General features: G+C 42.4%; 1 protein-coding gene across 1 annotated transcript in view; it reads left to right on the top strand.

Moving 5' to 3' along the window:
- Nucleotides 1–1,268: 1,268 nt before the first annotated feature.
- LOC108634594 (multidrug resistance-associated protein 4-like) overlaps nt 1,269–26,211 on the top strand; it is a gene marked incomplete at both ends in the record, with an annotated part of 35,014 nt that continues 10,071 nt past the window's right edge. Inside the window, 8 exon segments of the mRNA XM_018044615.1 lie at nt 1,269–1,327; nt 1,330–1,378; nt 1,927–2,047; nt 15,856–16,080; nt 19,951–20,040; nt 22,233–22,396; nt 23,519–23,644; nt 24,985–25,234. Coding sequence (XP_017900104.1) covers nt 1,269–1,327; nt 1,330–1,378; nt 1,927–2,047; nt 15,856–16,080; nt 19,951–20,040; nt 22,233–22,396; nt 23,519–23,644; nt 24,985–25,234 — 1,084 coding nt within the window.

Genomic DNA, 26,211 nt, shown 5'->3' with positions numbered 1-26,211 from the left:
CACAGTGTCCAGTTTGTCGATTTTATGGCTTTTTTGGAACCCCAGTTTCTCACTTTCTCTAGACATTGAACACCATCCCTCGACCCTTTCTCAAGACCCCAGACCATTATTTAGGGACCAAATGTATGTTTTAAGTGCTAATGGTCTTCTTGGAGGTTTCTCTTGATAAACTGGACAGCAGTTAATAATTGTCTTGTCCTGGGTCTGAATGTTTTATGACCTTCCAGACCAGGAAGGGATTCCTTTGAATGCCTGGAAATTGGAGCAAAGAATGAGATGCTTACTTGAGAAGAGAAAAATTGAAATTAAAAAAGGAATTAAGAATTAAAATTTAAAAAGTCTTACAGTGTCTAGCAATTTCTGCTTCAATTATAGGGAGGACTATAAGAAAAATCAATGTATTCATTCTAGTTGTAAAGATGTTACTTATTTTTAGGACATCTTCAGACGGTCGGGGTCAGAAAGAGGCTCATGTGAGGGGAGTCTGACAGGGCTGTAAGCAGGTCAGGGTCCAGAGCCTGTTGGACTCACGGTGGTGTATTGTAACGTCATTCCCTGTAAAATTTCTTTTGTGTTATTAGCTGAACTAAGGAGGCCTTGAGACTGCAAGGTTGCGTCTTAGTGAATGTGACAGGCATTCTTGAGTCTGGTGGGCTTCCCTGGTGGCTCAGTGGTATAGAATCCACCTGCCAGTGCAGGAGACATAGGTTCAATCCCTGAGCCAAGAAGATCCCCTGGAGAAGGAAATGGCAACCCACTCCATTATCCTTGACTGGGAAATCCCATGGACAGAGGAGCCTGGAGGGCCACAGTCCATGGGGTCACAAAACCAGTCAGACATGACTTAGACACTAAAAAACAACAGCAAAATCCTTGAGTCTGCTACAGGTCAGAAAAGTTAAGTGCTTGGTAGTATAGGAACGTATCTACAGCCTTATCCACCATGGCCATTCAGCTCTATTCTGTGCTCCTGAAGCAAGGTAACATTTTTTGATTTCTAAATGTATTTTTCTTAATAATTAAAGTAGATGTACAATGTATGTTCAGTAGACCACAAACAGGGTATTTTAGTTAAGTTATATTCTGTGTAAGTCAGAGTGACTTATCGACACCCTGATATACGTGTTTGTAAGCATATGTCTAATTTTCTCCCTACATCTTTGTATGGTTAAAATGTAGACTTTTTTAAAACAATGTCCATGAATGTAGGATTCTAATTAAAGATATGTAATTTGAATATATGTCACTCTCCTTTTAATGTTTAACAGGTGGCTAAACCCCTTGTTTAAAATTGGTCATAAACGGAAATTAGAAGAAGATGACATGTACCGGTGCTTCCAGAAGATCGCTCCCAGCACCTTGGAGAAGAGCTGCAAGGGTGAGCACAGGCAGCAGGGAGTACGGTTAGAAGAGTGAGAATTTCTCCATGGGGCCAAAGGCTGTGGGGAGGGGCCTCTGCCTTCCTCTGGCATCTTCTGAGCCTCCTTCCCTGACACTGAACCCTCAGCCCTTCATGCTGACCCTGGGCTTAGCCCAAGTTGGAGGTTGGGGGAGCCTGTGTTCCCTGCGTGAGTGGAGGTGGAGGGAACCCCCAGCCATGGCTGTGGAGACCTAGCTCTGTCCCCAGAGGTGGGGTCCCTGGAGGACAGTGTCTGCCCTTCTGAGCTGTTCATGACCTGTGAGTTCAGCAAAGCTTAGCAGGAACTTGTTTCTAGAATCTGGGACTTTTCTCTGAAGACCTGGTCTGGTGCTTATCCTGGTGCTTCAGTGTCTGCACCGCTCATCTTTCGGGAGCCCTGCGAGCAGTTAGCCAGCATCTATGGGCAGCCACGGAGCGCCCTGGAGTGAAGGCTTGTCCTCTGCTCTGTCCCTCCCCTGTTTTCCTGTGGCAGGGCTGTTCCTCACTGTGCTTTGTCTTCTTCACAGGTACTGGGATCAAGAAGTGTCAAGAGCCCAGGAAGATTCCCGGGAGCCTTCTTTAATGAAAGCGATCATAAAGTGCTACGGGAAATCCTACTTAGTTTGGGGAATGTTAACATTTCTTGAGGTAAAAGCTTTTCCATACAGTGCATTGATTTTGAGTATATGTGGGTCAGTCCTGAGATGGATGGACTGAGGCAAGGAGAGAACAGTGGTTTAAAGGTCTGAGGGTAAATCTCATCTAGGAATCATGATGTAGATCAGCAGTTGTATTTATCTTTTAGAATAGACAGATTCTTAAAGGGCTTGACCTCTGGAGATTACTATTTTTTCTCTTAACTGATTAAAATATAGTGTAATGGAAGGATAGCAGCACTGGAAAGATCTTTTATACCATGTTAGGGGTGTTTTTGGTGCTCAATATAAATACTGAGTGACCTTGACCAAAAGAAGATCTTACAACCTCAAGGAATATGTGTCCTGTGGTTTGGAGGAAGTAACTTCAGAGAATAGCAAGTAGGAGATGGCAACAAAATGTAACAGATTCCAAAACAAAGGCCAGAAGCAGAGTTTCAGTAAACATTTGGACAGTAAAAAGTAGAGGATTTATGTGGCAACAACAGACCTATGTTCAACAACATGGAACTGAACATTATTTTTCATACAAAGTTAAAAGCATATTGTATCTCCTTCCTGACCACTTGCCCAGTCCCCGTCTCTTCGAGAGAGACAAGTTTCATCTAAATTATTTCATCCGAGTGATGACTGTCATTTAAAACTTTATTGCTACTTCTGTCTTGCCTATTCCTTTGGAAAAGGTATATGGATTCATTACATATTCTAATGTATTGTCTATAGATTGTAAGATAAAGTGAAACATGTATTGAGGATACTTTTTGAGTTGACCTGTCTTTATACTTAGAAATGTCTCTAAATAGTAGGCTTCCCTGGAGGAGAGTTCTGACAAAATGTGGTCCACTGGAGAAGGGAATGGCAAGCCACTTCAGTATTCTTGCCTTGAGAACCCCATGAACAGTATGAAAAGGCAAAAAGATAGGACACTGAAAGATGAACTCCTCAGATTGGTAGGTGCCCAATGGGCTACTGGAGATCAGTGGAGATATAACTCCAGAAAGAATGAAGAGATGGAGCCAAAGCAAAAACAGCACCCAGTTGTGGGTGTGACTGGTGATGGAAGTAAATTCCAATGCTATAAAGAGCAATATTGCATAGGAACTTGGAATGTTAGGTCCATGAATCAAGGCAAATTGGAAGTGGTCAAACAAGAGATGGAAAGAGTGAACAGCGACATTTAAGGAATCAACAAACTAAAATGGACTGGAATGGGTGAATTTAACTCAGATGACCATTAAATCTACTACTGTGGGCAAGAATCCCTTAGAAGAAATGAAGTAACCATCATGGTCAACAAAAGAGTCCGAAATGCAGTACTTGGGTGCAGTCTCAAAAATGACAGAATGATCTCTGTTCATTTCCAAGGCAAACCACTGAATATCACAGTAATCCAAGCCTATGCCCTGACTTGTAATGCTGAAGAAGCTGAAGTTGAACAGTTCTATGAAGACCTACAAGACTTTCTAGAACTAACACTCAAAAAGATGTCCTTTTCATTATAGAGAACTGGAATGCAAAAGTAGGAAGTCAAGAGATACCTGGGGTAACAGGCAAATTTGGCCTTGGAATACAGAATGAAGCAGGGTAAAGCCTAATAGAGTTTTGCCAAGAGAACGACTGGTCATAGCAACACCCTCTTCCAACAACGCAAGAGAAGACTCTACACATGGACATCACCAGATGGTCCATATGAAATCAGATTGATTATATTCTTTGCCACCAAAGATGGAGAATCAGTAGACCATCAACAAAAGAAGACCAGGAGCTGACTGTGGCTCAGATCATGAAGTCCTTATTGCCAAATTCAGATTTCAATTGAAGAAAGTAGGGAAACCACTAAACCATTCAGGTAGGACTTAAATCCCTTACGATTATACAGTAGACATGAGAAATAGATTCAAGGGATTAGATCTGATAGACAGAGTGCCTGAGGAACTATGGACCAGGGTTCATGACACCATACAAGAGGCAGGGACCAAGACCATTCTCAAGAAAAAGAAATGTAAGAAGGCAAAATGGTTGTCTGAGGAGGCTTTACAAGTAGCTGTGAAGAGAAGAGAGGAGAAGCTAAAGGCAAAGGAAAAAAGGAAAGATATACCCATTTGAATGCAGAATTCCAAAGAATAGCAAGGAAAGATAAGAAAGTGTTCCTCAGTGATCACTGCAAAGAAAGAGATGAAAGCAATAGAATGAGAAAGACTAGAGATCTTGTCAAGAAAATCAGAGATACCAGCGGAACATTTCATTAAAATATGGGCACAACAGAGGACTGAAATGGTATAGATTCAACAGAAGCGGAAGATGGTAAGAAGAGGTTGTAAGAATACATAGAGGAACTAGACAAAAACAGATCTACATGACCCAGATAATCACAGTGGTGAGATCACTTGCCTAGAGCCAGACATCCTGGAAGGTGAAGTCAAGTGGGCCTTAGGAAGCATCACTAAGAACAAAGCTAGTGGAGGTGGTGGCATTCCAGTTGAGCTATTTCAAATCCCAAAAGATGATGCTATGAAAGTGCTGCACTCAATATGCATGCAAATTTGGAAAACTCAGAAGTGGCCACAGGACTGGAAAAGGGGCAGTTTTCATTCCAATCCCAAAGAGAGGCAAGGCCACAGAATGCTCAAACTGCCGCACAGTTGCACTCATCTCACATGCTAGTAAAGTAATGCTCAAAATTCTCCAAGCCATGCTTCAATAGTACATGAACCAAAATCACTGCTGATGTTTACTGGTGCCATGAAATTAAAAGATGCTTGCTCCTTGGAAGAAAAGTTATGACCAACCTAGACAGCACATCAAAAAGCAGAGACATTACTTTGGCAACAAAGGTCCGTCTAGTCAAAGCTATGGTTTTTCCAATAGTCATGTATGGATGTGAGAGTTGGACTATCAGAAAGCTGAGAGCCAAAGAATTGATACTTTTGAACTGTGGTGTTGGAGAAGACTCTTGAAAGTCCTTTGGACTGCAAGAAGATGCAACCAGTCCACCCTAAAGGAAATCAGTCCTGAATATTCACTGGCTGATGCTAAAGCTGAAACTCCAATACTTTGTGTACCTGATTTGAAGAACTGAGTCATTGGAAAAGACCCTGATGCTGGGAAAGATTGAAGGTGGGTGGAGATGGGGATGACAGTGGACGAGATGGCTGGATGGCATTACCGACTCAACGGACGTTAGTTTGAGTAAACTCTGGGAGTTGGTGATGGAAAGGGAGGCCCAGAATGGTGCAGTCCATGAGGTTGCAAAGAGTCAGACACGACTGAGTGACTGAACTGAACTGAACTTCCTGGTGCTCAGAAGAATCTGCCTGCAGTGCAGGAGACCCTTGCTTGATCCCTGCATCAGGAAGATACCCTGGAGAAGAAAATGGCAACCCACTCCAGTATTCTTTCCTGAAGAATTCCATGAACAGAGGAGCCTGGCAGTGTCCATTCCATGGGGTCACAAAGAGTCAAACACGACTGAGTGACTGTTACTCACTCAAATATGGACTGGAGCTCAGAATAACATGTAAGACATTTGAGAGTTACTCAGCAAGCAATTGTTGACTTTCCCAGGTCACAGATGATAAACGCTTTCCTAGGAAAATATCATCCCCTTCCTTTGGAACAGAACCTGGAGTCCTATGTCTGGGCTGGAGCTGCCAGAGCTCCCAAGATCACTCCCTTCCCTGGGCTGCCCCCTCCCCGTGGGCCAGGTCAGCCAGGCCAGAGCCCACCATGGGGAGGAGCTCCAGCTTCACCATGAATTGTGCAGAACTCATGCACCCTCCATACAGGTTTCCATCCTGGGTGAGTTCTCATGAATTCTGCTTGTCTGGAAACCCTAGGGCCTTGGTGGTGTACTTGTGAGTAATGCCAGGTGCCTGGTTGGATGAGTGGCCTCCAGGTTTAATGTTGGATCATATCCTGGAACAGGTCTTTCTCTGCTGTCCCTGGTTCTCTAGTTTCTCTTTGGTATCAGATGATACCTTGGCTTGCAGGCAAGTGGGTATCAAAGCATAGACCGTGTGGATTTTCTTGCTGTCCTGGGCTGTTGGCTCCTTAGGTGCGGTCACTAAGCCTCGAATGGATCCCATCCTAATATGATTCCTGGGTCTTGGCTGTGGCAGCTCATGGGAGAAGCAGACATAGCGGGAGAGGCCGCAGGATCTGGGGTTCTTCCTGAGAGGGAATTCGCCCCACTGTGGTGCTGGGAGTGTTGATTTCAGAGTTTTCCAGACCAAGTAATACTTCCTGCTGGGGATCCAGGAGGGCCAGGCCTGGGGCTGCATAAGGGGCAGCTGGTAGAGCCCTGGGCCCTCTTTTAGGAGACTGGTTGTTGGGTGGTCATGGCGAAGAAGTGGGAGTAGAGGGCCTTGAGTGTCGGGGCTCCTCTGTGTGGCAGTACTTCTAGTACTAGTAGCAGTAGCGGTACTAGTTACTTAAATTGATTTTATGAAGCAAATGCCCATGTTGTGATCTATCTGTACTGCTTGTTGGTCTTTATATTTTTGATAATGAAAGATCTAAACTCAGCCCAGGATTTTCTAAAACACAAATATGTTTCCCTTTAGATCTCCAGCCCTTTTTCAATTCCTCTGGTGCACAGAAAGCCCCGTGGATCATCCATGATCCCAAGCAGTGTGCTCTTTCCACCCACAGCACAAGCAGGGCCTCCCAGGTACTCCTGGCAGCATCAGTGAGAAAAAACAGGGTGACGCCAGTCCAGGGTGAGGCTCTTAGGATTCTGAGATATGAAAACCTCTGTCCTATGAGAACTGAGGAGTATCTCTACCGCTCGGGAGAAACAGGTACCAGGCTGTGGAGCCCTTGCAGGTCAATGCTAATTAGAGCAGAACAGGCTGAGAGTTCCCAGCACCCTGGCCCCTGTGTGCACCTCCATGGGGACTGCAGGTGTGGAGGACAGGTTTCTGCATGCCCAGGGCTTTCAGGGTGGAGAGGAGGAGCCTGAAGTTTCTGCCTGGGCCAGAGACACAGAGACCACCTCCCCAGGTCATCAGGGCTTCTCTCTGAGAGGTGAGGTCTCTACCTTCTGGTGTGTAAGTGGGGTGACCTCAGAGAGACAAAGTGGGTTTACTCAGTCCGTTCTCCTGAGAGGGGAGGAGTGGCTGGGAGTTATGTCCTCTTCCTAGGACCCTTAGATATGGCCCGGCCTTGTCTGGACACTTGCTCTTTGTCTGAGGCCACTTTTACTGATGGTCTCTGGTCTAGGTGGAGGCTGTGAGGAAGCCCATGCGTGTGTAAATCCTCACTTTGGAGCTCAGCTGATGGACAGGAAGTAAACAGAGTCCTCTGCATCCCAAAGTGGGCTTTGTGCCTCGACTCACAGCAGATTCCCTGAGAGCTGAGTTGTCTTTGCATTTATTCCCCAACCCTTTCTTCCATGTGTCCCTCACTTTGCTCAACCCAGGAGGCTGAGGAGTGGCTGCTAGTGGCAGAGATACTGCGGGCTGAGAGCAATCACTGAGGACCATACAGCAGGAGAGGAGGAGGGGGCCTTGAGCAGAGTGGATGGGGACCTGCTGAGCAGACCTGCTGTGTGCGCCCTGCTGGTTCCTGAGAGCATCACGTTACTCATTAGGTGTTAGCAATACCCACAGTGATGACCTTGAGTTATAAATTAGGGTTTTATATCCACCTTCTTTTCTTTTTCTAAGCATATGTAAGTTTTTAATGTAAAGTTAAAAGAATTTTTTAAATTGAAGTATGATTGGCTTACAATGTTATATTAGTTTCTGGTATACATCATTAGTGATTTAATATTTTATACAGTACATGATAAGTTTAGTTACCAACTGTCACCATACAAAGTTATTCCAATATTATTGAATATATTTCCTGTGTTGTATAATTCCATGATTTATTTCTTTTTTTTAAAATTTTATTTATTTATTTTTTTGCCCCCGATCCCCTCTTACTTATTTTATAATTTGGAGTTGTACCTCTTAAGTTCCCTTCCCTGTTTCACTTGTTTCCTCCACCCCCCTCAAGCCATTTTCTTTATGTAGTCAGGCAAGTAGGAGACTCTTTTTGAAAGATTGCATTCATAATGGTTAAAAATTTTAGCAACCTGGGTAGAAGTGAAACTTTAATTATAGTCTAGAAAATTTGGTTTTACACATGACTTTTCTCAAGAGTTCTTGTTCCACTGTGGTCGCTTGTGAGGAACAATGAGTTTTCCAAGCCTTTGTGAATCCAGCCCCTGCCTTTAAGAATAGAGTAAGTCTCTTACCAGGACTTCTAATAATAAAAGTGATGAAAAATCCTTGTTTTTATGGTGGTTTCAGAGCACTTTGCGCTGTTGTAGCTCATTTAGGTGTCCCAGGATTCCTCTGAGGGAGGCACGACTGATATTTTCACAGATAAAGACCCGGAGGCCCAGGAGGGCACATGATGGGCTTGGGGTCATGTGACTGGCAAGTGGCCGACCTGGTCCCTGAGGCGCGGTGCTCTGACTGCTAGACCTGTGTTCTCTGTGTGTTCTGTTCTCTTTTCCCACAGCCTCCACTGAGGCTCAGAGCGAAGAGAAGCTGCTTTTCTAGCAACAGCTCTGGCCCTTCTGTCAACTGCTTTCTATAGTGTTTTTTTTTTTTTCCTTTTTAATTTCCTGTAGGTTTTTAAGAACATTTCAAAAATACAAAGACAGGATAGACTGAACGGGTAACACAATGCGTCACTCCAGAGTAGGGCTCTCTGGCAGAAAGATTGTTGTGAGTTGATTGTGTTTTTTCAGAAATAGAAATGGGAGAAACTCTGAAGACAGAGTAGAAGTTACTCTTCTGAGGGACATTTGCACTGATAAAGGAAGTCTCCATTTGTAAAGGTGTCTCCCTCTCTGTACCAGAAAAAGAAGGGTGGCTCTAAATCACAGCAGAATCCTGTTGAAGGACAGTCTTCAAGAAGGATGAAATCTGCTTAACAAACCCAACCCTACTGTGGTTTAAGCTGCTTTCCCTGTTAACCTCTCATTGGCGCTCCATCACCTTTTTTTTAGTCTTTAGGGGGAGATGGCATTTAAGGTGGTGGCCTGGGCTATCTCAGGGAAGTTACTCAGTTCTTCTTGATATTTCACATGTGTATCAGAAATATACATGTTAATAAACTTCTGTTTTATTTTCTCTTGTTATTCTGTCATTTATTACAGGGATCCTCAGCTAAGAACTCAGAAGGGTAAAGGGAAATAAGCCCCTATGTCACCCTAAGTCAGCTTCAATAATTGCCATAATGAGCAGTCTTGATTAATCTGAAACTCACCCTCACTTCCCAAGATTATTTTAAAGAAGTTCCAAGACATCAAATCATTTTTATCCATAAATATTTTAGTATGTATCTTTAAAAGATGTGGAATTTCCCCCCACTAAACATATTTAGCATAAACATTTTTATAGACTTCCCTGGTGTCTCAGACAGTAAAGCGTCTGCCTACAATGCGTGAGACCCAGGTTCAGTCCCTGGGTTGTGAAGATTTCTTGGAGAAGAAAAAGGCAACCCACTCCAGTATTCTTGCCTGGAAAATCCCATGGTCGGAGGAACATGGTAGGCTACAGTCCATGGGGTCGCAAAGAGTTGGACACAACAGAGAGACTTTATTTTCACTTTATTTTTTTTTTGCATAAATATTAACTTTAATATCATTAGTATCTAGCCAGCACTCACAGTTGTCTTTTTCCCTTCTTCTGTTGGAAGCAGTATCAAATGAGGTACACTTGGCTGGCACAGGTTATACAGATTGCCTTTCTGTTCCCCTCCACTCCGTGCCTCTAGGTTGGTTGTCCTGTAGAGAGTCCCACAGCCTGGATTTGGCTGATCGCATCTCCCCCTGTGTCAATTAACTTGTCCCTCTGGCACCTTAGGTTGGTGTTTAGGTCTAGAAGTTTGATACAGCTCATTTGGATTTTCTTCACACCTTTCGTCTATGTAGTAGGTGGTATATAACATCTTGTGTGTGTGTCTGTGTGTGTGTGTGATGTGTGTGTGTGTGATGTGTGTGTGTGTGGTGTGTGTGTGTGTGTGTGTGTGTGTGTGTGTGATGTTGGAGCTATTCATGATCCTTGCTTAAGGTCTATTAATTTATTAAGGGTTGCAAAGTGGGGATGTTCTAAGCTCTTTGGTTAATGCTGAACTATAGTGTTTATAGGGAGAGTAGGGAAAAATAATTTTTTCTGTTTTTAAAACCTATTTTCAAAATGAGGAATTGGTTCTTCTCTAGTGAGGAGAGGGGCTAGTGAGTTTTCATGGTTGTTTGTTTGGTTTGGTTTTGTGAATGTCAGTTTGAGCTCATGGATTTAAGCATTTCTGATCTGCTTCAGTCCATTTTATTTGTTATGCTTGTGGCAACCTTTGGCCATCTTTGGGCAGTGAGAGTCTATTCAGGTTGGGTCCTAAGTCTTTCGCACATACTCTAGAAGTCTTGGCTAGTTTTTTTTTTTTTTTTTTAATGCCTTTTTTTTGTTTGTTTGTCTCTGGTGTGACAAGATGTTTCTCGTTCATTTTGTACAGTACTTGCTCAGCCCTGGAATCATCCATTTCTCCAAGCAGCCCTGTCTTCTTTTAGTGTGAAATGGTATTTAAAGACTATAGTCTGGGTGCTTGAGGGGCTTCTTGCTCTTGGTTATTGTTTCTTGGCTTTTTTTCATTAGGCCAAGTTAGAATACATTTTTAAGGTAAACAAATATGTTTATATGGGTGTTTCCAATCCAAATCAGATACAGGACACTAGGTTTTTACTTCATCTTATTGTGCTTACATCTGTATCTCTTTTCTCCCATTATCTATTCTCTTTGTCCCATGTCTAAGCCCAATTCTCAGTGATATTAACATAATTTATTATTCATTTGTTTTACCTTATAATGTGACTTCTGAAAACATAATAAGATTTATCTTTCGGCAGTTGATACTGTCTTCACATGGGTGTATCACGCAGAGAATGTATTTTCAAATTGTTTTGTTTAAAACCACTTTTGATAGTTCTTTTTTGTATGGCTCTTTGAACCAACAGGATGGGTAGATATTTAGGTACTTTTATTTAAATTTACTCTGAAATTTTAGGAATTGCTTTTTAAAAAATTAGTTCTTTCATAATTATAATTCTATATAATGTTTTCATGATTCCAAAATCAAGACAAGGCTACTTTTAAAGAAGGCTGATATCCTTGTTAACTCTATTCTAATTCTCCTTCTCCTTTTAGAGATAACTTTCCAGGCTAATTTTGACTCATCTTTTTATTAATGTTTTTTAAATATAGTTTTATCTGAAATTTTAGTTTTCCTACTGTGCAGAATGAAAATTTTCAATTTCAGTACTATAATCTCTGGACTTGGGTTTATAAGGATTTTTCTAGAAGCATGAAATGTGTCATGGGACTCTGGTTAAAGCTCTTTGTGATCATTGTAACTCCTTCATAGCAGGTCTGTAGCCATTCCAGGCTCAGATGCCAAAACAGTGTAAGAGTGGAGGTTAGCAGATGCTTACATGGGGTTAGTTTCTGCATCCAGAATCTTCCAAGGAGAAGAATCTTCAGGCTCCACCCTAATCAGTTGAACCTAAACCAGTTTCTGGAGGCTGGATCTTGGGCATCAGAGTGCCCTTATCCCTACCCAGGTGATGCTAAGGTGCAGTCAGGATGAAGACCACTGTGTAAAAGATGAGTGAAGGCTAGGATATCTAGAATGCTGGTGGCTATGATTTCCCAGATTCACTGCTTTTTCTCCTTATCTCTGGATTTTTCTCAACTCTATTTTAGAACTCCCCCAGTTCTAAAGATTAACTTCCTGTTCAGTTTTTCCCTACAAGCTCACTCTTTTCTGCTTATATGTTTCACTCAAGTATTTTTCTTTGTTAGCTTGCTTCTATTTTTGTGTTTTTGTTTCCGTGAATGAGATGTGGGGAAATTGGGTGAGAAATGTTTCAAGTACCTTAACTTGGAGGAGGAATTCTGTCCACTGCAGAAGTTCTAGTTTCTAACTGAACCCTGCAAGAAGTTATCCTAAGCAGCAAAAGGTGGGACCCAATATCAGGTGCTTTCAGGAGGCTGAATACCAAGGCCTCTGTCAAGAAATGGCTACCACAAGCTTCCCTGGCAGTCTGGTGGTTAAGACTCCATGCCCTCAATGCAGATATGAGGGTTTTTGATCCCTGGACTGGGAACTAAGATTCTGCATGCCACAGGGTGTGGCCAAAATAAAAAGTCTGCCTCAGAGACTCAGACTCTCAGATAATCCTGAATAATGGATGTTGTGGTATTAAATTCAGCTCTTTTAAAGATACTTTATGATTTCAGAGCTGTGGAGAATTCTTGTGAAAGAATAAGAACTATATTCTCAATTTATTTGTGGAAAGAATATACATGTGGTTATAGATTGATGTCAAAGAGGAAAGGTTTAAGGGACAGTGTTTGACCTTGTTCCTGCTTATCAAGAAAGTTTTAATTCGGTTAGCTTCATAATTGATAATGAATATTTTCTCAGTTGTTTTATTTCTTTTTAGTTGACAGTGAGAATCGGGAATGTCCAGATGAGAGAATTCCTTGGTGGTGTCTGCCCACACCAGTGTACACGTGGTGGGGCAGCTCCTGGGAATGGCTGCCACAGGTGTCTGTGTCCCCAGGGTGAGCCACAGCCACTCGTTGCCTCTCTGAGAGACTCTCCAAAGCAAGCAGAGTCTTCTGAAATTCAGTCTATCCTTGGGGTTCACACCACTGTTTCATTTGGACTTAATACTTGGACTAGAGCATTGAGCATATGCAGGAGTTAATCTTCTGGTAGCTGGACAAACTTTTGCCTGGTTTGCCTCAGGCAGTTTTACCAAATGTCAGAAATGGAAACACTCACAGATTACAAATGCAGCTGCCAGCTGTCCTGTTAAACGACTCTCCATCTCTAACCATTCCTTGTGTGTGGAGGGGATGGATTTACTCAATCTACCTGTGATGGCCTCAGTCACGTTTGCCCTTTGTGTTCTGGAAGCTTTGAAGATTCATATTTAATATGTGTCTTCTTACTCTCTATATGTACTTGGGGTTTTGTTTTCACAATTTTGTGCTATTCATTATTTTGCTATTTTTTTGAGAGAAATTACTGGAAAATTATTTTTTACTTGCTGCTATTTTTCATATGGAGCATAATGTTAATTTTCTGTTTTCCATAGTTGCAACCTGTGCCAGGATGGAAATTCCTGTGCATTGTGCTTTTCGTCACTTCTCTGAGTTGCTGTGACTGCTCCTTGCTGGAGGCACAGCTGTGTGTGTGTACTCCGTCACTCAGTCATGTCTGATCCTTTGTGACCCCATGGACTATAGCCCACAAGGCTCCTCCGTCCATGGGATTATCCTGGCAAGAATCCTGGAGTGGGCTGCCATTTCCTCCTCAGAGGATCTTCTCAACTCAGAGATTAAACCTATATTCCCTGTGACCCCTACATTGAGATGGATTCCTTACCATTGAGCCATTGGAGAAAGTTCCAAAATAATAAATGACTCTCCCCCCAAATTGCATCAGTAATAGTTCATGTTTGAAATCCTTTGTTATCTTTTTTGAAGATAAGAAATTTTCTATCCCAATTAAATAATAATTATCAAGAATAAAAAGAATTTACAGATGAGTGAAAGATATGAGCCATGAAGTGGCATTATACCTTAATGAGGCTATTTCTCCAACTGTTTTTTTGGTTTTGTTTTGTTAATATTGATTTATTTGGTTGTGCCAGCATGTGGGATCTACTTCCCTGACCAGGGATCGAACCAAGTTTCCCTACATTGGAAATGTGGAGTCATAGCTAAGGGACCACCAAGGAAGTCCCTCAACTAGGTTATTAAATATTGTTTCTCAGCGAAAAACTCCAGATATGCTTAGACAGTAATGACCTGCCTTTATTTACACTCCTTTTTGCTGGATTTATTGAATTTAACCATATTCTCTTTGGTGAGTGCTATTACTCTTATTTCTCCTGTAATTACAAGGATGTTAAGCTCAAATGGAGAGCTGAGTAACAGGCAACAGTGTTTCCCAAATAGAATCATAAGTTTCAGGGAAGTTTGGGATGGCAGATATTACTGCTGGGCTTCTGGTGGTTTGCGGCTCCAGCACTGGACTGCCCTCGGAGACACCTAGGCTGGGACTGCCCGTGTGTAGTCTGATGTTCTTGCTTCTCTGTGTGGCCTTCACATTTCAATCTCAGGAAACTGTAAACAGTGTGTTTAACAATCCACTGTGTGAGGGGCTCTTCCAAGAGCTCTCTCTGCCTCTTGGGGTGGATGACAGGATACGGTGGAAATGTATCAGTTACATTTTACTCCAGTCTGATCATCTTACTTACACTTCTTCAACTAAATAGTGTTCCCTTTATCCTCTGTAGTAGATGAAACTCTCCATGACTTCATGGAGGGAGAGGCAGTTGGTGCAGCCTGTTAACGTGTGTGTGTGCACATGTCCACTTGTGTAGAACAAGACAGGAATGCTAAGGTTTAATGAGACCCCCATGTGAGGGATGGGAACATCTTTTGATAAATATCCTGATCAGGCACTGGTTGGCTGAGCAGGAAATGCTTGTTTTTGTTTTTTTGGTGTTTGGTGTTATGGATTCTCTTTCCCTCTTCTTGTATGTGGGTTCCTTAGCTTCAGACAGACAGAGGAGAGCTATCAAAGCACTCCTGTCAGGTCAGCCAAGCTTCCCCTGTCCGTGTTAGTAATGTGGGATTGGCGAGAAAGGAAGAGCCCTGTTCCTGAAAGACTTCCAAACTTTGAACATTTTGTCTTTTGAGAAGTCTGTGGAGGAAATGATATTGAGGCCCAAGGTGTTTAGTTTTGGTAACTTGGATTTGTTGATGATTTTCCTTGATGGTGAAGAAGGGGACCTTCCAGGGGTGACTAGAGAGAGGAAGTAGCTTGTGAGGTAGAGTGGCTGTTTGGCAGGTTGGGTAGGTGTTGCCATTCCTTTGCCTTTTTCTTGGGGAAAGAAACTTGCTTTCCCTAAGTCTTACTCAGGGTGAAGCCTCAGTGCACCCTGAGTCAATTGGTTTAGGCCTTGGGGAAGAGAGGAGTGGTAACATTTCTTCCAAACCACCAACTTCAGTGGATAGTGGATTAAGAACTACGGAAGACATGATTTTTTAGCTTGGCCTCCACCAGGTTTAATTTTTTACTTCAAGGAACATTCCAACTTCTAGAGGGTAGAGACATATTGAGGCAGTGCTCTCGGGAGCTGAGAGCCTGCAGAGCTGCCAAACCTGGTTTTTTTGTGGTGCTCCAGCCAAAGCTGGTTTCCATTCCCTGGATCTATGTGTGGAGTTTGGGGTAGAAAAGGGTGGTTGTGTTTGTGCCTGTGTCTCAGTGCTTAAGGATTCTTGAAGAAGGTGATGAAAGCATGTCTCCCATATGTAAACCACATTGGCTTTCTATTGGGCTGGGACATTGAGAGTATGGGGGACAGGGGCAGGCTGCCGGCAGGCTTCTTCCTGTGGAAGCAGATTTCTTCCTCTTCTTCTGCCACCTTTTTCGTTATTCATCTTAAGGCTCAGTTGGTATTGAGCCTGTTTGTAATATTTATTGAGCATCCACGGTGTGCTAAGCACAATGTACTAAGGCTTTACTGTGTTTGAATGGAAATTTTTGCCTTAAGGTTGAACTGTTGCATGCTTGTCTTATAGGACATAATAAATCTCCATATTTTTCTTTTAAATTAGTCATGAATGTAGCATTTTGTCAAAATGTATTTTAAACATGTTAATGATAAAAGTAAATCTGGTATAAAGAAAAACTGACATTTCTAATAAAGACTTTTTTCTTTTCTTTTAGGAAGGCACCAGAGTGGTTCAACCCATATTTTTGGGGAAAATGATTAGTTATGTTGAAAACTACGATCCCACCGATTCTGCCGCTTTGCACGAAGCCTACGGCTACGCGGCAGGGCTGAGCGCCTGCGTGCTCGTGTGGGCCGTTCTGCACCACTTGTACTTCTATCACATCCAGCGCGTGGGGATGCGGCTGAGAGTAGCCGTGTGCCACATGATCTACCGCAAGGTGAGTGTCGCTAGGTACCATGGTGTGTTCTTCTCTTGAGGGATCAGGAACATTTGGGGAAAGTTCTCTGTGAATTACAAATTTTGTACCTGGGATTGTTTACACCTTCCTAGAGAAGCTTGCTTTTACATCAAGCCAAGTTTGTTGTTGTTGAAGCAAACTTTACCAATAAATAATGAAAAGTTTTCTTTTAAGATCAAGTGTGGGCTGTCCTTGACAACTTTTAGCCATAGGCTGTCACATAATAACCACTAAATTTGTACTGTAAAATTTACATTAATATTCAAGTATAAGTATTAAAAGTATCAAGTTGATTTTCAGTGTCTTCATGCCCAAATCCCATAGTGCTTTTTATGGAAATAATTTGTTGTTGTTCATTAATACCTATAGTTATATCAAATTTGTATTTAAAAGTGAACTTCAGAGATTGGATCTATAAAACTATATCTAAGAGCAGAGAATGTATTTGATAAAGGGAATGATTTTAATTTTGAAAGACCCATCTGGTTATATTCAATATAATTATGTTTGCTAGAGAAAAATATAAAGAGAATTCATGCTAAATATAGACTCACTCCTTATATTTTATAGATAATTTTTGTCAATGGTATGGAAGAAAATAGAATATTTGAGATGAAATTTGAAATTTTACATTTTTTATTAATTCTAAAGAGAATTTGTTGCTCTTCATTTAAATTATTTTAATACAATGTTTCCTTTTATTTTTGGTATGCATTGTAGCAGCTTTAATAAGAACTGATTTAATATGTTTAGTGATTTTGTATTGAAGAATGCCATGAAATTATTCCATCGTTTACCCTTGTCTAAACTACTGTAAAAAGAGTAAGGCTTTCAGGTATCTTTACAAAGGTATTGCCACAGATGTATCAGTGTCAAGAGCTGAAGGGCTCTGTATAAACTTGATCCTGGATATGTCTTTGCCTTAGACTGTTTATAAAAAAATCCTTATTTGACTGTATTGTATCCTTGAAATTTTCAAGGGTGTAGATCTTAAATGTTCTCCCCACACATGTTAAATAGGATAACTATATTAGGTAGTGGATACTTTAAGTGGTTTTACTGCAGTAATCATTTCCCAGTGTGTATTTATAGCAAAGTATCATGTTGTAACCTTAAACATATGTAATTTTTATTAATAAATAAAGTCCTCATTGAAAGATAAAACCAAGCAACTTAAATTGAAAATATTGCTTCTTTTATCTGGTTGCTGCTTACCTAGAGCTTCTGCTTCTTTAGAATACTTTTTTCAGCAGAAAGTGAGATGTCTTCTCCTCATCTTTCCTTGAGCAGAGTCCTGTACTTTTCAGAATTGTGTGAAACTGGGGACCTGGCATCTCACTGTCTTGTCTGACAACAGCATCTGAGCTGCTTTCCTTCTGGGTGATATGGAAATTGCAGCTGTGCCCGCAAACTGCAGGCAGAGGTCTTCACTGTCATTTATCTTCATCTTTGTTATTCTGTTGCATCTTTCACCATTTAGGAGATGGATACTCAGATTTCCCCACAAATTGGCTAAATGTTTGTCTTTCCAGATCATACTTAACTCTCATAATAGTTGTGAAATTTTCCCTGAACCGTGTTGTGAAACCTTAAGTTAGGTGTGAGGTGATGGTTTAGTCAAAGCTCACTCTTGACTGCACAGGTGAGCCACTGTCTACCTGTGTTTCTTCCTCTTCCTGCCACACTTTGGAATCTTGCCTTTGGGAAATATGATCTGACCTGGCACATTGGCTTAGGTGAGTGTAAATATCTCCCAAGAAGTTCGTTTACTGCCTTGATTTTACTTAAATGGGGATTATAACATAGACATAATTTGAAATTCCAGAAACCTGGAAAAGACAAATTTCCTCATGCACAGCCTTGCATCTATAGTCCTGCTGGGGTGCAGAAACAAGACACTTCTTTTCTGGTTACAGGTGGGCTGCTTCTTTAGGGCACAGCTGGTGCTGCCAAGCAGCTCTGAAAGGCCCCTCTGAACTTCTGTGGTTCATGCTCAGGCTCCACCTCCTGATCCCTGGTCCTGGGGAGAAATCAGATTGGGCATTAGAAATGGAGTGGCTACTAAGCCTGTAGCCATAGTTTGTTCTGACCATGGATTCCAGGCTGGGGCAGGTCTCCAGGAGGTCTCTAAGGCTGCACATCTTCCACTCCTAAAATGGGCCATTCAGCATTTTGTGTTCTTTGCAGCCAAACTTTGAATGATTGTGGAGGTATCATATGTAAAAATGACTTGCCATTTATTGATTAATACATTTCCGCAGCTTTGGTAAAATTACCTTTGGCTTTTGATCATTGTTTTTGTTGTTGTTGTTGTGGTAAGATACACCCAGTGTAAAGTTGACCATTTTCACTCCTTTTAGGCACCGCATTTAGTGACATTAGGTACACTCACATTGTTGTGTAGCCATCACCATTATTCATCTCTGGAACTTTTTCTTTTTCCCAAACTGAACTTCTGCATCCATTAAACACTAACTCCCCAACCCCTCTCCCCGCACCCAGCACCATTCTACTTCTTATCTCTGTGAATTTGAGTAGTACTTCATGTAAGTGGAATCACACCATGTTTGTCATTTTGTGTTGGCTTATATTCTGTAACATAATGTCTTCAAGGTTCATCCATGTTGTGGCAGGTGTCAGAATTTAATTCCTTTTTAAGGTTCAATAATATGCAACATTCTGTGTGTTTGCTCATCTGTCAATGGACAGTTGTTTCCACCTTTTAGCTACTGTGAACATTGCTGCTGTGAATATGAGTGTACAAACTCTCCATTCAAGTTTGTGTTTTAGTTTTCTTGAGTGTATCCTTAGTAGTGTAATTGCCACATTGTATGCTAATGTCATGTTTAATTTTTGAGGCATTTCCGTATTCTCTTCCATCGTGGTTATATCATTTTACATTCTCACTTGATCATTGTTTTCTTCTTTAACTTGAGGAGTAAAGAAAACATTTCTTATGAAGTATGACATTGTGTTTGGATCAGTGACTCTAGTTGGTCTGTTGAAGCAGCTCCTGGTGTCTTTTCAGCTTCCTCGGATCTCTAGGGCATTTTTCTTACTAAATAAAGGGATGGTGCCACACGGTTTGTGTATTTTCTAAAATCAGCAGACTGGCATCAAGACCACAGTTTCCTCACAGGAACAGTGTTTTGAACATTATACTTGCTCATTTCAGAGTGAGGAAACTAAGCCCAAAGTGTTTAAATATTGTCACCCACAGGATGAATGATTGAATCCAAGTCTCTGAATTTCTTTCCTAAGGCAACCTCTCTAGTCTCATCTAATTTGTCTAAAAATTACTTGCTGCTACTGCTAAATCGCTTCAGTCGTGTCCGACTCTGTGCGACCCCATAGCTGGCAGCCCACCAGGCTCCCCCGTCCCTGGGATTCTCCAGGCAAGAACACTGGAGTGGGTTGCCATTTCCTTCTCCAATACATGAAATCGAAAAGTGAAAGTGAAGTCTACTCTCCGCGACCACATGGATCGCAGCCTTCCAGGCTCTTCCATCCATGGGATTTTCCAGGCAAGAGTACTGGAGTGGGGTGCCATTGGCTTCTAAGTCTAAACCTACACCCTTTAACCTTCAGACAGGTCCACATTCACTGAAACAGGGGATGGATTTTTCTTCTACCTCCTGCTCATCCCTTTGCTGTCCTTGTGGTTGGGGCTGCCGCCACACTGAGGAGTTAAAGGCTGAACAAGGGTCCCTAGAGCCCTGCTGTCGGGGGTCATCCTGCTCGTGCTGACACCACTCAGGACCCCAGAACACATGCTCCATTCTGTTATGTTCTAAGATGACTTGGTATCACCTTAGGAATCCCGGTCTCTGTCTCCCTCTCTCATTTCAGGCCCTTCGCCTGAGTAGCTCGGCCATGGGGAAAACCAGCACAGGCCAGGTAGTCAACCTGCTGTCCAACGATGTGAACAGGTTTGACCAGGTGAGCTGCCCCTGAGGGATCCTCTTCCATTTCCTGTTCTTCTCACTGGGTTCAGCTTATTGGGATGCCAGGTGCCAGGGTTTGGTGTCAGCCAGGGTTCTGTGAGGATGTAAGACAAAGGTTCTATTTATCCAACTTTCACTTCTCTGTGTGCAACTTCGATGTAATTCTTTGTATTGTTTCCTAAGTGAGAGTTTTGTTTTTCTAATAATAAATGGAGCAGTGTTCTTGCCCAGCGTGGTTAGTGTCCTAAGGGGTCCTCCTGGAGCGGCCCTTCTTGACACATGGTGTAGGTGTTGCTGAACTGTCTTCCTCCTCTTCTAGGTGATGAAGGCCTGGTGGTCAGGGATTGTTTTTTCCCCTGCACCCTGTTCAGTGCCTGCTGCATAGGGAGCCTTCAAGTGGGTGGTCCCCAGACACAACCTCCTCTCTGCTGTCCCCACACACTCTTTTTTCCACTGACCTTAAGCATGGATCACATGACCCAGAACATCGTGGCTGTTGGTCAGATCTGTGTTGTAGTAGACACTTCTCTTTCAAGTGTTCATTCATCAAACATGAAGTAAGGCCCCTACTCACTTTCAGGGATGAATAAAGCTTAGTTTCTGCCCCATAGAAGCCACAGTCTATCAGGGAGGTAAATACACAAGTAATTACTGGAGAGAGCAGTAGGTACCACAATACAAGCTTTCCTGGGATGCTGGGGAGCCCAGGGGAGATGGGGGCTAAACTCTGGGATGGAGAGCATTTGGGAAAGCCCTGAGCTCATCTGTGTTGTGGTCAAAATCCACATCTTCCTTCATTGCTGCTGGTCTGATTCTCCTGGGACATCCCTGAAGTCAGCCCTGTGCAGCCCTGGAAGAGCATTATCTGGGGTGGACACTTGGATTTCTGCTTTAGCAGGTTTAAAACCCAGTGAGATAATTTCTATTTAGGTTCCTGTCTGTTCCTTCAGAGCATATTGTTTCTATACTCTGTCCTTATTGGTTTTTATACCATCCCAAAGAGAGGCTATGCTAAAGAATGCTCAAACTACTACACAATTGCACTCATCTCACATGCTAGTAAAGTAATGCTCAAAATTCTCCAAGCCAGGCTTCAGTAATACTTGAACTGTGAATTTCCAGATGTTCAAACTGGTTTTAAAAAAGGCAGAGGAAACAGATCAAATTGCCAGCATCTGCTGGATCATCGTAAAAGCAAGAGAGTTCCAGAAAAACATCTATTTCTGTTTTATTGACTATGCCAAAGCCTTTGACTGTGTGGATCACTATAAATTGTGGAAAATTCTGGAAGAGATGGGAATACCAGACCACCTGACCTGCCTCTTGAGAAACCTATATACCGGCCAGGAAGCAACAGTTAGAACAGGACATGGAGCAACAGACTGGTTCCAAATAGGAAAAGGAGTACATCAAGGCTGAATATTGTCACTCTGCTTATTTAACTTATATGCAGAGTACATCATGAGAAACACCGGGCTAGAAGAATCACATTCAGAAAACTAAGATCATGGTATCCAGTCCTGTCACTTCATGACAAATAGATGGGGAAACAGTGGCTGATTTTATCTTTTGGGGCTCCAAAATCACTGCAGATGGTGACTAAAGCCATAAAATTAAAAAAAACACTTACTCATTTGAAGGAAAGTTATGACCAACCTAGACAGCATATTAAAAAGCAGAGACATTACTTTGCCAACTAAGGTCTGTCTAGTCAAGGCTATGGTTTTTCCAATGGTTATGTATGGATGTGAGAGTTGGACTATAAATAAAGCTGAGTGCCGAAGAATTGATGCTTTTGAACTGTGGTGTTGGAGAAGACTCTTGAGAGTCCCTTGGACTGCAAGGATGTCCAATCAGTCCATCCTAAAGGAGATCAGTCCTGGGTGTTCATTGGAAGGACTGATGTTGAAACTGAAACTCCAATACTTTGGCCACCTGATGCGAAGAGCTTACTCATTTGAAAAGATCCTGATGAAGGAAATGATTGAAGGCAAGAGGAGAAGGGGATGACAGAGGATGAGATGGTTGGATAGCATCACTGACTTAATGGACAGGAGTTTGGGTAAATTCCAGGAGTTAGTAATTTACAAGGAGGCCTGGCATGGTGAGGTTCATGGGGTTGCAAAGAGTCAGACAGGACTGAGCGACTGAACTGAACTGAAGAAGGCTTTGTCTTTCTCTTTGAAGGTAACGATGTTCTTGCACTATCTGTGGGTGGGGCCACTGCAGGCTGTCGCAGTGACCGCCCTGCTCTGGATGGAAATAGGAATATCATGTCTTGCCGGGATGGCGGTTCTCATTATTCTTTTGTTTTTGCAAACCTGCTTTGGGAAGTTGTTTTCATCACTCAGGTAAGAGAAACACTTCTTTTAAAAATTGATAATACATAATTGGTAACATCCAGTCTGCTTGATACTTTTGTTCAAAAACAAGACAAATCCCTTCTCTAGTCTCTTCTTTGTGTGAGTTGTAGACCCTACAGGCTTAGCCAGTGGAGGCTCCAGCCTTATACTGAAGGCTGATCCTGAAACAGGAACAGGGAAGGCATTCACTGTTTCCTCTTGGCACCGTGCCTAAAAAAGTAGAGTGTCCTTCAGCAGAATTTACCCACGTCCAAGTTATTTAAATATTGGTAAATAGTAACAACCTTGTAGGCCCATTTCTCACTGCATATATTTTTGTTATGCTTTTGTTGGAGCCTTTCAGGTATTTATTCATGTTTCCATTAAGTTATAAACACCCCAAGTGTCAGGCTGATCTACATTGTGTCTTTATGAAGCCCCACAGTCACAGCAGCACATGTGACAGAAAGTGGCTGGCGGTGAAGAGCCTTCTGCTGCTGAGTTAGACTGAAGCAGGTCCCAGAGGGTTGGAGGTGGGTGGTTGTCAGGTGAAGGAGATGTCCTATTTGAAGGTCACTGAGTTCTTGTGTTTGTTGTGTGTGTACAGTTCTGTGCTTAGTGTCTTTATTTGGAATTTCCTTCCTGTCTTCGCTGGAGAGAGAGATACTCCCTATCTTCGAGACCCTGTTCCAGTGCTATCAGGTCTCTGAAGCCTCTGAAGCTCTTCTTGTTCTCCTTCCTGGTGGAATTAACAGCTCCATCTTTTCTGCCCCCCAGAACTTCTCTCCTATTTTATTACAGCACAGACTCTGTCTTCCTGGATGTCTTTCTGCCTCCCTACCTGACCGTGACCTCTTTGAGAAAATGGTTTGTATCTGACACATTTCAGATCTTTCTTAGCTGATGCTGCACATTCTCCAAGTTACTTCTTGAAATGGACTGAATGGTTGACTTCCTAGTTGAAGCCTTTTTCTCCATTTGTACTTTGAGTAGGACCTGCCTGTGTTCTAAGTACAAAGCACTGTAGAGGATGATTTGAGTCCTGGCCCCGCCCCCTGCCCACTCCTGCTGCTGCTGCTGAGGGAAGCTGGGCTGTGATCACTGAGGCTCATCTCATGTCTGTCCCCTCAGGAGTAAGACCGCTGCTCTCACAGACAAGAGGATCAGGACCATGAGTGAAGTCATAACTAGCATCAGAACAATAAAAATGAATGCTTGGGAAAAGTCATTTATAGACCGTATTACCAGACTGAGAAGGTAAGTTTATGCATATAGATGTCACTCCATATTTTCATGCTTTATTTCCTATTCTATTGGATACTTTAGATGTCTTACCAAAGAAGGATTTCAGTTCATCTTCACATTAAGGTGAACTTAAATACTAACTGTTCACTGCACCCCCTACATGTTGCAGGAGGGTTAAGAATAGTGGGGATATCATTTAACCTGCTCTTTCATTTGCCATCTTCTCAAAGGAAAAAATATATATGCTTCTTACTTATATAGAAATGAAATTCTAAGTAGTTGTTAATACCTCAAATCCCAGTAAGCAATGCTTTTAACATAGTATTTGAGACAATGACGTTCAAACTAAAATTGTAATTTATGGTGATGGCTGATAACCCGGAAGATTACAGAGACTTGGTATACTTGTATTGAGCTGAACTGTATGAACCACTATTGCTCTTGTTGCTATGCTTTGTCGCTCAGTCGGATCTGACTCCTTGTGACCCCATGGACTGTAGCTCGCCAGGCTTCTCTGGCCATGGGACTTCCCAGGCAGGAATTCTGGAGTGGGTTGCTATTTCCTCCTCCAGAGGATCTTATAGATCCAGGAATTGAACCGTGTCTCCTGCATTGGAGGTGGATTCTTTACCACCATGAAAGCTCATGAATCACTATTATTCATTTCAAATGGAGCTATGAAAATACTGTCCCTTTTTTTTTCTGCTTCATGTTTTTAGACTGTTTTTCCATCTTTCATTTAAATATCTGGTGAGCATTTCTCTGACCCCACCTTGTCACCTCTCACTTTGCACCTTGGCAGAGCCCATCTTCCTTCTACTCTGGCCTCCAAGCCTGACTGACTCCAGCTCATCTTCAGGGTCCACATGTGTGTGACTTGCCCCGAGTCCACTGCTCCAAGTTACATATCCCAGCAGTGGGCTCCCTTGGGGGCTGTGATGACTGTCTCTGTCTATTGTCTCCCAATTTTGTGGTTGCTAATTCTCTTTGCCCACCAGTTCATGAGCCCCTGGAGGGGAAAGGACATGTCTTTCTGTGAGGAGCCTGGTACAGACTTGTGATTATGAGCGTTTGTTGAATGAATGTTCAAACCCAGTATGATTGACCCAAAATGTTTGCAAGTGTGACATTAAGCCTCCTTTTACTTGAAAGAGTGAAGTGGTGATGCAGTGTGGTCCTGGTGTTGGGCAGACCCCTGAGTGTGCACTATGCTAATGTCTCCATGATGTGAGGGGTGGTTTATCTTAATCTGTGTCCATTCCCTAGGAAGGGGCCACTTACACAGGGCACTGAATTCATGTCTTGTATGCTGATGCTTCTTATAAAACCTTTGTCCTACTTTCTTTTTACAGTAAGGAAATTTCCAAGATTCTGAAAAGTTCCTACCTTAGGGGCATGAATTTGGCATCGTTTTTCACTGTGAGCAAAATCATGATTTTTGTCACCTTCATCACCAATGAGCTCCTTGACAACCGGATCACAGCCAGCCAAGTGTTTGTGGTGGTGACGCTGTTCGAGGCTCTGCGGTTCTCGAGCACCCTCTACTTCCCCATGGCCGTCGAGAAGATGTCAGAGGCTGTCGTCAGCCTCCGAAGGATAAAGGTTTGGTGACAATTTTTTTTTCAGTTGTAGGTGGACTTTTTGTAAAATGCCTCCTTTTGTTTGGTATCACTATGTTCCAGTTAGGTGATATTTAACTCTCTCAGTGCCAAAGCTGGCAGTCTTCCTAGAATGTTGTAGGTACTCCCTTCTCTTATGAGGTAGAGTGCATTACAGATATCATAATACTGGTTCTCATGTAGGGGCAGTAGTATTTATAAGTAGCATAGCACAGGGCTCTAGTGTAGTGGTGCCTGCAGAGTGACTAAAATGTCTAAAAGCAGGAGAAGCAGACAGAGAGCATCTCCTGCGCTGACTCCAGGGACCAGGCAGCGACCGTGCACAGTCCCTGGGCCGGGAGGGGAGGAACTTGCTGAGAGCTCCCTGTTCCCTGCAGAGGAAGAGTGGCCTCAGATTCACTTAATTCTCTGTGTTCAAAATGAGTTCTTTCTTCCATAGATGTTTTGCTTGTTGGTGTCTGAGCCTGCCTTTTGTATCTGTCTTTTCATCCCTGTCCCCTTTTTGTTTACTGCTTAATCCATTCACTCTAGCTGCCTTCTTTTTTTTAAATTTGTAATTCCCACCACTATGTGAACTAAGAACTTCCAGATGTACAAGCTGGATTTAGGAAAGGCAGAGGAACCAGAGATCAAATTGCCAGCATCCATTGGATCATAGAAAAAGCAAGAGAATTCCAGAAAAAAAGATCTACTTTTGCTTCATTGACTACACTAAAGCTTTTGACTGTGTGGGTCACAACAACTGTGGAAAATTATGAAAGAGATGGGAATATCAAACCACCTTACCTGCCTCCTGAGAAACCTGTAAGGAGGTCAAGAAACAACTATTAGAACTGGACATGGAACAATGGACTAGTTCCAAATTGAGAAAGGAGTATGTCAAGGCTGTATATTGTCACCCTGCTTATTTAACTTATACGCAAAGTACATCATGTGAAGTGCTGGGCAAAGGAGAATGAA

This window comes from Capra hircus, unplaced genomic scaffold (genome assembly GCF_001704415.2).
Source record: "Capra hircus breed San Clemente unplaced genomic scaffold, ASM170441v1, whole genome shotgun sequence".
In the NCBI taxonomy this organism is placed as follows: Eukaryota; Metazoa; Chordata; class Mammalia; order Artiodactyla; family Bovidae; genus Capra; species Capra hircus.
The sequence above is the reverse complement of the archived record's forward strand: the minus strand, read 5'-3'. Positions and strand labels throughout refer to the sequence as shown.